Source organism: Lepidochelys olivacea, assembly GCF_965140295.1.
Source record: "Lepidochelys olivacea isolate rLepOli2 genome assembly, chromosome: 2".
Lineage (NCBI taxonomy): Eukaryota > Metazoa > Chordata > Testudines > Cheloniidae > Lepidochelys > Lepidochelys olivacea.
Window position 1 is genome coordinate 225284891 of NC_140412.1, and position 11492 is coordinate 225296382.

At 46.3% G+C, this 11492-nt stretch overlaps 1 protein-coding gene across 1 annotated transcript; it reads right to left on the reverse strand.

Annotated features, from left to right (window-relative positions):
* Window positions 1–6631, reverse strand: GATAD1 (GATA zinc finger domain containing 1). Its single transcript, XM_084620781.1, has 5 exons — window positions 6253–6631; window positions 5770–5895; window positions 3656–3715; window positions 2294–2477; window positions 1–417 (listed from the first exon to the last, which is right to left on the reverse strand). Exons 1-5 carry the CDS (start codon window positions 6451–6453, stop codon window positions 227–229), a joined length of 762 nt encoding a protein of 253 aa, XP_084476907.1. The 5' UTR covers window positions 6454–6631; the 3' UTR covers window positions 1–226.
* Between the last annotated feature and the right edge of the window lie 4861 nt (window positions 6632–11492).

Consider the following 11492-nt stretch of genomic DNA (forward strand, 5'->3'; position numbering starts at 1 on the left):
CTCAGGCAACGGTGACAAAACAAGTGGCTTTAATTGGAGCAAGGGAGGGAAACAGAAGCATCAAATAAGAAAATTTTCTTTCAAAAGTCAGAAATTTTAAAAAAATCACCACCACCATAATCCATATGGCCAACCAAACATTTTAGAAAAAAAATTCTTGTAATAGATGTACAGATGAAGGCTGAGAATACAACTAATATACTTTTAAATGGTACTCAAACAAAGATTATAAGTTGTTGGTAACAGTTTCCTTGATGGAGATTGCAGGAGTAGGTCCGACATGAGTCCAAATATAGCCTTTTTCTGGTCTAGTAGGAACTGTGGGGAAGGGAGACGATCGAGATTTGAAATATTCTGAAGGTGCATGACAAACAAATTCTAAGTATTCCATTTTCCTTGGAAGATCTTCTTCTGGTCCTAAAAAACAAAGTAACATTTTTACTCCCGAGGGCATTCTGCGCCAAAAAATTAAAAATTCTGCACACAATATTTTAAAATTCTGCAAGTTTTATTTGTCAATAAATAAATGCAGAGGCTCCAGCATGGAGTGGGGCACACAGGCCACTGGCTGTACAAAGGTGGGAGATCACCCTGCAGCCTCTCCATCTCCCCTCCCCCGGGACACGGACTCAGTGGTGAGGCTGCACTGATCCTGACACAGTACAAGGCCTGGGCCTGCCACAGAAACACCCTGGGGCCCTGCCCCTCTGCACCTGGCCTGGTCTGGCACACCAGGTGTGGGTTAGGCAGGCTCAATCAGGCAGGATTAGGGGTTAGAGGATTCTGTGTGGGACAATCTGGGTGAAGGCAGCTCAGGGGCGGGTCTAGGTGGGGGAGGATCTGGATGCACAGAGGTTCGTTGGTGGTGGTGGTGGGTGTTCCAGGTGCAGGGGCAATGGGACTCTGCAGGATCTTCCAGGTGAAAGTGGTTGGGGCTCAGCAAAAGGGTCTGGGTGTGGGGGTCTCCGCAGGGGGGTCTGGGTGCAGCTAGGTGGGGGTTCAGGTTGGTCAGGGGGTGGGGCTCATCAGGGTGGGGGTTTGAGTGCAGGAAGCTCAGTGGGGGGTGGTCTGGGTACAGGAGTGGGGGTCCAGAGGCAGGGAGTCTGGGTGCAGGGGGGCTCCAGATGCAGGGGTTGAGGTTCCGTGGGGTGGGGTTCAGGTATGGAGAGCTAGGAGGGTTCTGGGTGTATGGGATGAGGCTTGGCGGTGGTGCCCGGGTATGGGAGGTCCAGATATACAGGGTTGGGTAGATGGGGGAGCAGCTCCCTCTACAGTGACCCCCTCCCCCTGCTGCTGATGGAACTATGGGAGCAGGAAGCAGGGGAGGATGCTGAGCTTCCTGCAGCTGGGGGAGGTTTCTGGGCGTGGGTCTGATACAGCCCCAGCCATTCCTTGCAGGGGAAGAGGAAGTCCTGTCCTTTCCTGCCTGCAGCCCAGCTGGGATTAGTAGCTGATCCCAGCTCAGGGTAGGAGCCACTGGCTGGGTGTCCCCAGCCGTGCGGTGATTTACCTCTCCACCAGCTAGTCCAGGTGCCTGAAACGATGTACCTGTGCAGCTAGGGAGTGGTACATGACTGCTCTTGCATCCTCCCTTTGCTTCCCTGTCAGAGTCATTTTTCTGTGGGGAAGCAAAGAAATCTGCAGGGCACATGAAATCTGCTCACACACAGTGGTGCAAAATTCCCCAAGGAGGACATTTTAAAGCTTTATACATTATATATAACGGAACAACAGCCAGCAATATCTGAGAACACTACTATTTCAATCGGAAACTTTTAAAATTTGTTCCATTCTGTGTTCAAATTGAAGCATTCTTCCAGTAGTTATGAGTAGAGCTCAAAAAAATATATGTAATGAATTTAGCTGCTCTCTGTGCTTGAACTGCATGTCCAGCTCATTTTTCTCAAATATATTCATACTTGATGTTTGTAATAGAAACTGTTCTGGAACTGTCACACAGGCCTGTATAGTATGTTGCCTACTTTATCAGTCAGGACTAATATCCCTAGGGCTAGATTCTGATAATTAAGTCCACAAGCCCACAACAATAATCACAAGGCTGTGATTATTTTTATGCATGTAAGTAATCCCATTCAATTAAACTGGACTACTCACACACACATTTATTCCTGTGTTCACAGGATCTGGGCCTTAAAACGACATGAATGATGGTCAGGGAGAACAACAAAGTATTCTATAAACTACACCACAGTTAGGCATAGTCTATACAACGGGTTTTTTTGTACCAGTGTAGCCATGTATACAGGTTATGATAGGAAATCTTGGCGCTTACCTATGATATAGGATGCAGGGTCAAAACAGTCTTTGGGACTGGCTACGGTAGGAATGAGCCATGTTAAAGCTGCACTCTTTTCACAGTATTGGTCCTGAATAAACCCCCTAATCTGAGCATAGTATGTTTTTCCATCCTGCTCATCAACCACTGAAACAACATCTCCAATTTGATAGTACACTCCCTGGAAGAGATACAGATAATTACTTTTTAAAAAACCTGATTTTACTAGCAACTGCCTGGAACTTTCCTCAGCTTTCTTCAGGGATGCTTTAAATACCAAATTTCCCTCCCTTAAACCATTTATTTGTAGGCACAATGATAAACTACACCCTTCTCCAAGCGCTCCAACAATTCAGCCTTTCAAACCAAGGGAAAGGGATGCTGTAAAATTGAATTATTCTTCACCCATAGTATGGTCTGTGCATCACCACCCACAGCATGCATCCGATGAAGTGAGCTGTAGCTTACGAAAGCTTATGCTCAAATAAATTGGTTAGTCTCTAAGGTGCTACAAGTACTCCTTTTCTATCCTGCAGAAGTGGACACTGCCTCATTAACACGAGTACAATTCTTCAGGGCACCACAAGAGCCAGTCTACATGCTGTCCCCAACAGTTACATGTGATTCTAGACTCTAGAGCCAGAAGTTGTGGATTACTGACCAAGGCCTTCCATACACATGGCAGCACAAAGAGTAACTAGCCAGCAAACAGGTTTTTGGTAGCGTCAACCGGTCTTTGATATAAATAAGTTATCAGTTAATACTGGTTTTGATTTTTCCCTTTGGGAAAAAAAAGATAAAGAACACCCTCAGTTTTTAAAAAATACTATATATGATTGAGCACTGTCCCAGACATAGACACTGCTACAAATAAAATAACTTAGACATCCTATTAAAGAAGAAAATATGAGAACATACATTTATTTTCGTAGACGTGCTAGACGCACCAATATATGCCCTCTACTTAAAATAGGACCCACCACATTAATTTGAACTACTGCTGAAAGTAAATGTCAATTTTGCTTGGTTCCCAGAGTAACAGTGAAAGCTGACACTTTCTCATAAATTCACAAGTGTGTTTTTGCAATTTTTTTTCCAATTAAAAAGCTGGCTCTCTTTACACAATGTAATGCTTAACCTCTGGAGAGAAAAGAGATTAAAACTTCTGGGGTAAACAATTTTCCATGATTGGGGGCAGCAATATAATGATACAACACACTGATGCTGGGATTCCCCAAGAATTCAGTTCATAAAAGAAAGAAAACTTTTTGTAAATAAAGTCCTTTCACTATCTATCCGCGATAACTTTTGAAAGTCTTAGAGGAATATCATCTTTTGCTCTGTATAAACCATAAATACCTTATGAAAGATGGATTCTGCTGTAATTATAGTGGATACAGACTCAGGAGCCTTGATGGGCTAAATAAACAACAACATAAAAACAGTTAGAAGTTACAAGGGTAGAAAAATTCATGAAGAAAATGTTATTGTATTCTAGAGAAATAGGAAAGAAAATTCTAGCAAATCTAAGATACTAAAGCACAATCTTCACATAAAAAAGAATGGACAAGAAATTAGAATTTTTCTAAATATGTCCATTTTATAATAAAAATTGAGACAATGACCCCACTAATGTTCATTAACTCAAAAATGAGGTTTTAAAGAGAAAGGCTGGTTATAAACTTGAATGATCAGTCTTACTGTTAAACATGAAAGCGGGGGAGAGGAGAAGAAAGCACAGGACCCTTGAGAACTCAGTTCAAACCAGGAGACAGAATGACCCCTTACACAGAGACATGTGAGCAAGTTTGTTTACACTGTTCAGAGCTAGGAGCAATCCAAACCTGTGTACCTGATACTGCAACCATATCCTATCCTGACTAAAGGCTGATTGCATGAATGAAGTTGCAAAAGAAACTACAATAGGGTCAAATGCACATGTCATCAGAAATCAGGGTGGATTAAATTTAAATCAAAGCAATTTTTAATAATTATTTAAATTAGCAAGCAGGAAACCTTTGTTTAAATAACTATTGATTTAAATTGTTTTGTATCTGTACTTAAGGAAGGTTGATTCTTGCTTGGCAACCAAACATGGTTATTGGCAACTAAATACACGCTGTACACTAAATTTTGAGCTTTTTTGCTAACCAGGAAGATTATTAATTATATATCTTAACTTATATTTATTCATTTTATTGTGTTAGAAAATGGTGAATAATGCATTTATTAGATGATATTTTTTAACTTGCAATTGCTGTCAAACTCTATTGGGATGGAAATTCAAATTAAATTACAAATGCACAAAAACAATATTATTTTTTTTATTAAATAAAACTACCTTAAATGTGTTAGATTTATAAGAAAAAAAGTTTGTAAAAACTTGTTTAATAAAAGTCAATTGTAAATACAAAACATGGAAAGTATTATCTGTAGTTAGAGAATTTAACTGACTTGTTTGTGGTCACTGTGTTCCCCAAGACTTTAGAACTAGCAGATCTCATCATCTCGCAGATTTTGTTAATAGATTGGAAGAGGAAAAGAAGCCTTCCTGCTTTTTCAACTTCTAATTGGTTTCTTAACTTTGCATGACCTCATATTGAACTGAACTAGCTGAATAACTGAATTGAAGAAAATATTCTCTCTGCAACTGCAGAAGAGGCTACTGCTGCCAAAAGCTAGTTTAGAATTTCAGCAAATTCTGGTTCCAGATGCTTAGCCAGTGTTTTCCACCAGTTCAATGATTCAACTTTATTTAAAACTTAACAGCAGACATATTTTTCAATATTATTTATTTTAAATTATAATAATTTAGTGCATTATCATAGGTTGTCACTTTCTATTTTGGATTTTAAATTACAGATTTATTTTCAAAAAATAAATGTGGATTTAACTGAATTTTTTTTTTTTTTTTAAAAAAAGGCAACTGGATTTTTAAGGCATCGATTTTTATCCACCCTGGCAAAAATGAAGGGACTGACCCAGAAATTGGGACAGCTGAGCTGAACTCAGTTGGGGTTTAATTTGGTTTTCTGCAGAAAATGAGTAATTCTTTGGAGAAATGACAAATATTTCTGCAGATCTGGATTACCTTGACATGTTGGGACACTGCTTTGAGAAGACTGCAACACCAGAGCTGTGTGCCAACAGGAGTGGCAGAACACACTACTCCGGGTTAGTCTACACTAGAAGCGCCAGAGCTGCGGTAATGCAGCAGCAGCGCCTCTGGTGAAGAGGCTGGATGCAGATGGGAGAGAATTCTCCTGTGGGCATAATAAATCCACCTCTGTAGAAGGCGGTAGCTGTGCGGGCAGGAGCAGCTCTCCCGCTGACATAGCCCTTAGGTCAGTGTAATTTATGTGGCTCAGGGGCCGGCTTATTCACCCCCCCAGTGACATAAGTAGTAGCTTAGACCAAGCCATAGCCAGTATAATTACAATGAGCACAAGACATTATAGCCACAGTCACCTTACATTTTTTAACTTGAAAATATGTCTTCTCCCTTTGCCTTTAGTGGAAACTTTCTTTTCAGCAGCCGGCGCAGATTTGTATTTTGTGTTCCTCAGCCGAGCAGACCTCCTGTGGATCTCCTGTTTGCTCTGTCCGGCGGACAATGAAACGAGAAAGCGGGGGAAGGAGCGTTCGCGTTACGGGCTGTCACCGTTCACACCCTCAGTAAATGGGCTCGCCATAAAAATCGGGTTAGGCCCGACTGCGACGCCCCTCGCTCCCCGGGCGCGCGCAGCGGCTGCCAGGCTTCCCGCGCAGCTCGGCACCCGCGGGAGTTCCCCGAGAGGCCCCGCGGCGGGCGCTGCAGCAGCCAGCCCCGCTCTTGGCCCGCCGGGGGCAGGAAGGCGCGACGTGGCGGTGTCACGCCCCGTGTAAACCCCCAGGGAGCCCCCGCCTCGGGACCCCGGCCCCTTCTCGCAGCACGAGCGGGCGCCCGGCAGCCTGACCTGCTTGCCGCCGCCGCCGCCGCCGCCCCCCCCGTTGCTGTGCTGGGCGGCGGCCGAGGTGGTGGCGAAGGGCCCGGGCCCCGGCGGCCCGGCGCGGCCCGTGCAGTTGTTGCAGAGGATCTCGCCCTGGCCGCCCTTCTTCCACATGGAGGAGGAGGTGCTGCGGCACACGCTGCACGTGGGCTTCAGCCCCAGCGGCATCCTCGGCGCCGGCCCGGGCCGCGGCCCCGCGCAGCCACAGCGAGCCCGGCCGCCCGGCCTGGGCCGCCCCGTTCCTCCGCCGGCCGGGGCGGGTGCTGCTGGCAGCGGCGCCGCGGAGCAGCTAGGGGGCGGGAGGAGCCGAGCGAGCCCTCTGCCGGCTACGGAGCCGGCTGCTGCGCCGGTACCCGCCTCCCGCGGCCCGGCCCCCAATCCCCTTCCCCCGAGCCCAGCTCCGCCCAGCCCGGCCTGGCACCCAACCCTCCCCCCGCTGTGCCCAGCTCCGCACTCAACTCCTCACTGCACAGCGTGGCTTGGCGGCACACCTCCCCACACAGCCCAGCCCAGCCCAGCCCTGCCCGTCCACACACACAGCCTGACCCTGGACCCAACTCTTCTACACACAGGCACAGCCCAGTGCCCAGCCGCATAGCGCCCAACCACCCTTCCCCCGACCACACACAGCCTGGCTCAGCACCCAGCAAACCCCACCCCGCACCCAACCCCACAGCACACAGCTCAGCTGCACCCGTTCTACCGACCAGCCTAGCAATCCCTCCCCCAGCTGGGATCCAGAATATGGAGGCAGCTGCACCCACCCCACTGTCTTTCTAAGATGTACCTCCCCCCCCCACAATAAAAAAAAGTTGGGCCCACAGCAAATGGAGGAATAGACTCCATCTTATTCTGCCTTTTTGCTGTCTTGGCTTTGCCGCTCTGACCCTCTCCAGAACTCTGAACCCCTTGGCCCCAGTCCGGAGACCCCTCCTGCACACCAAACCCCTCATACCCAGCCCACACCCTGAACCCCTCATTTCTGGCTGCACCCCGGAGCCTGCACCCAAAGCCCATACCCCCTCCCACACTCCAAACCCCTTGCCCCCAGCCTGGAGTCCCCTTCTGCACCCCAAACCCCTCATCTCCGGCCCCACCTCAGAGCCCACACTCCATCCTGCAACCCAACCCTCTATCCCAGCCCAGTGAAAGTGAGCAAGGGTGGGGGAGAGTGAGCGACAGAGGGAGGGGGAATAGTGTGAGTGGGGCGGGGCCTAGGGGCAGAGGCAGGGCAAGGGTGTTCAGTTTTGTGCTATTAGAAAGTTGGCAACCCTAAACCTCAATGCCATGATTTCTTATTTCTGCTGTAAATTACTTTCAACCTGAAGAAGAACTCTGTGTGCCTCAAAAGCTTGTCTCTCTCACCAACAGAAATGTGTCCATTTAAGTTGTTACCTTGTCTTTCAACAAGTGAAGGGACAGTACATTTTTGTGGAATGTAGGTAACTTTGGGACTAAAATGAGTGCTGTCCCCCAAAATGAAGGGCACTTGCAAATGATGGCAAACGAGTAAAAATAAAACCATTAAAAAACATAGGCCCCAAGCCTACAATAGGGTTGGCACTAACAGAATCATGGCCATGCACAGCTCAGAGGTCTGCTTGTGCAAGTCTGACTGCAAGATCAGGGCCTTATTTTAGTCACTCAAGTCAGCAACTGTGACAAACCCATGGGGAGCAAATGTGCTGAGTAAGAAATGTGCTTTGCTAGAGCTATACTGTTCTGTAGACCAGTAAAGGACTTCAGAATGCAGGGTTGTCACTTGGTAACTTTTCTAAGCACGAAATTCATACAAAAAGTGGGGAACAGAGATTAAATTAAAATTCAAGACAAAAGAATATTTTGGCTGAGGGCTGAATTAGTAGCCTCCAAGTATATACTGCTTGGGGCCCCGATTCTGCTATTGAATGGGGCTTGAGTGGACTCCAGCCCCCACACTAGGTCAGTTGATAAGCTGAGGCCTCAGTTTGTGCCTCAGGCTGAGCCGGTCTTTTGTTAAGATATTCTTACCAGAAAAGTCAGCAGTTTCCTTTTCTTGTTTTTAGTCACTTTTCATTAATTCTGCAATATAGAAAAATAAAGGAACCCAAATAATGTAATCACTTTTATTAACAGTAGCACAGCAATCTCCAGCTTGATGCAAAAGCACAACCTTAAAATTCAGTATGCCTCTGATTCTACAAGTTGATTTGGATGGTGGACTCCTCCACCAGTATGGAATCCCATTGATTTAACTGGGACAATGTGCAGATTTAAGGGTGGACTAGTTTGCAGGATTGATGCCTGTGGCAGGATGATTCAGAGGCCTTAAAATCTTCTGCATTAGATTAGTTAACTGTACGTTTTTGCCCAGATATCTCCTACTTTCAGCGGAAGCAGCAAAGTAGCATATATGAAAATGTACTGGATTTGTGGCGATATGTTTGGTGTGTCACAGTTCCCAAGGCAATTCCACCTCTAATCCCTTCATGGCCTACTTGACAGTGTCCTGCTCAGGCCTCAAGTCTCTAGATGTCACCTTTTTGGGTGGGAACCCATGATCCTCTTCTTGCAGACTGGGAATTTAGGCTGAAATTCCTCCTGCAATTCACTGTGATCATCTTAGAAAGTCTGAGTTTAGTTCAGCACCTGTAGTTCTGCACTCTCACAGCTATGATGACCAGCCAGCCTTCATAATCAAAAAGCAAAGTATTTATTTAGAACAAAAGCACTACAGAGAAAACATATGGATATAAACTGGCCATCAGGAAGTTTAGACTTGAAATTAGATGAAGGTTTCTAACCATTAGACGAGTGAAGTCCTGGAATAGTCTTCCAAGGGGAGCAGTGGAAGCAAAAGACATATCCGGCTTCAAGACTAAGCTTGATAAGTTTATGGAGGGGATGGTATGATGGGATAGCCTAATTTGGGCAATTAATTGATCTTTGACTATTAGCGGTAAATATGCCCAATGGCCTGTGATGGGATGGTAGATAGGGTGGGATCTGAGTTACTACAGAGAATTCTTTCCTAGGTGTCTGGCTGGTGAGTCTTGCCCACATGCTCAGGGTTTAGCTGATGGCCATATTTGGGGCTGGGAAGGAATTTTCCTCCAGGGCAGATTGACAGAGACCCTGGGGGCTTTTCGCCTTCCTCTGTGCATGGGGCACGGGTCACATGCTGGAGGATTCTCTGCACCTTGAAGTCTTTAAACCATGATTTGAGGATTTCAATAGGTCAGACATAGGTCAGGGGTTTGTTACAGGAGTGGGTGGGTGAGATTCTGTGGCCTGTGTTGTACAGGAGGTCAGACTAAATTATCATAATGGTCTCTTCTGACCTTAAAGTCTATGATTCTATGATATCATAAATCAATAAACAGCTTACACACATACTTACCAGGTAATACCAATCTACAACATGGCAACCGTGTGATCACCCTGGTAGGTCTCAAACACTTGCTGCAGAGTCTGTCCCCTCTTGGTCACAGTGTCGATACAATTTTTGGATCAAGTGAGAGTGCCCCCCCTCGCCCCCCCCTCCGTCCTCTATATCAGCCTGGTTGCTTTATATGCTTCTTGGTTCTTTGTTAGCTGAGCTTCTGAAACCCAGTCAAAACCAGTATATGCAATTCCTCCCCAGAGGTTGGTACTTCTCCAGATATGTTTACCCCCTGGGTATTTTCATTAATTACTCTCCAGTAACTTTTGTTCCTGATACCTTGTGCTTTGGAAACTTCCAAACCGTCACTGCATTGGTTGTCTTGTTTCAATAAATAAATAATGCCTTCCCATCTGACAGGTAGCAATACAAAGGAAGAGGGGAAACTGAATCACACATGTTCCATAAAAATTAATCAGAAGTTTTCCAGTTCTCCATATGCTAACCTTTTTTATACATACAGTATAGCAGACTGCATAATGTTTGCATGGGGCTAATAAATTTTGGTAATTATTACAATAATATGACAAAGAACAGTGGTTCCCAAACTGTGGGGCGTGCCCCCTCTAGGAGGCACGGAGGAACATTGGGGGGGGGGGGCGCAAAGGGGCCCAGGCCAGCCCCATGGGGGGGAGGAAGGAGCACCACCTAGCCCTGCTCTGCCCCCAGCTCCTCTCCGGCCCTGGCCACAGCTCCCTTCTGCCCCTGGCCCCAGCCGTGGCTGTGGCTCAGCTCCTGGCCTCAGCCCAGGCTCCACTCCTGGCCCTGGCCCCGGCCCCAGCCACAGCTACATTTCTGGCTCCAGCTGCAGCTCTGTTCCCAGCCCAGACCCCGGCTCAGCTCCCAACCTCAGCCTGGCCCCAGCCCAGATTGGCTCTGCCCTCATTCCCTTTCCACCCCCAGGCCAGCTCCTTCCCCATCCCCATTTTTTCCCCCAGCTCCACCTTCAGCTCATGCTCCTCTGCTGAGCCAACTGTGCAGTAATGGAGGCATGGCGCAGACAGATTCCATTACTGGTGAGGTGGGGCCTGACAGGAAAAGTTTTGACAAAGAATGTTAGGGCATTGGCTTAAACCCAGAAAAACATGGAAATTCATTACAAAGTTTAATCCTTCCATGTCACCATTTATAAAAGAGTGACAATCCCTAACATTACAGCAGTGTGCCATGATGTACGTAGGTATTGGGAGGATAGAACCTTAAGGATGAATTTCAATGGAAAGCAAACATTTCTGATGATGTGTAACATTATAATGTCTCCATCAGCTTTTTTCATTACATTATTAATAAACCTCCACTTGTCAGAATCACATTGTTCTTTATTATAAAAGTACAGGTAATACCAATCTACCACACTGGACCACCCTGGTAGGTCTCAAACCCTTCTCGCAGGGTCTATCCTTCTTGATTACAGTATCAATACAATTCTTGGATCAAGGGAGAGTGCTCCCCAACCACTAGCTCAGGCTGGTCATATTATACACTTCTCAGTTCTTTGTTTGCTGAGCTTCTTGAACCAATATATGCAATTCCCCATAGGGGTTGGTAGAATCATAGAAACAGAACTGGAAGGGACCTCGAGAGGTCATCTAGTCCAGTCCCCTGCACTCAAGGCAGGACTAAGTATTATCTAGACCATCCCTGACAGATGTTTGTCCAACCTGCTCTTAAAAATCCCCAATGATGGAGATTCTACAACCTCCCTAGGCAATTTATTCCACTCTGACAGGTAGGAAGTTTTTCCTAAAGTCCAACCTAAACCGCCCTTGCTGCAATTTTTGCCCAT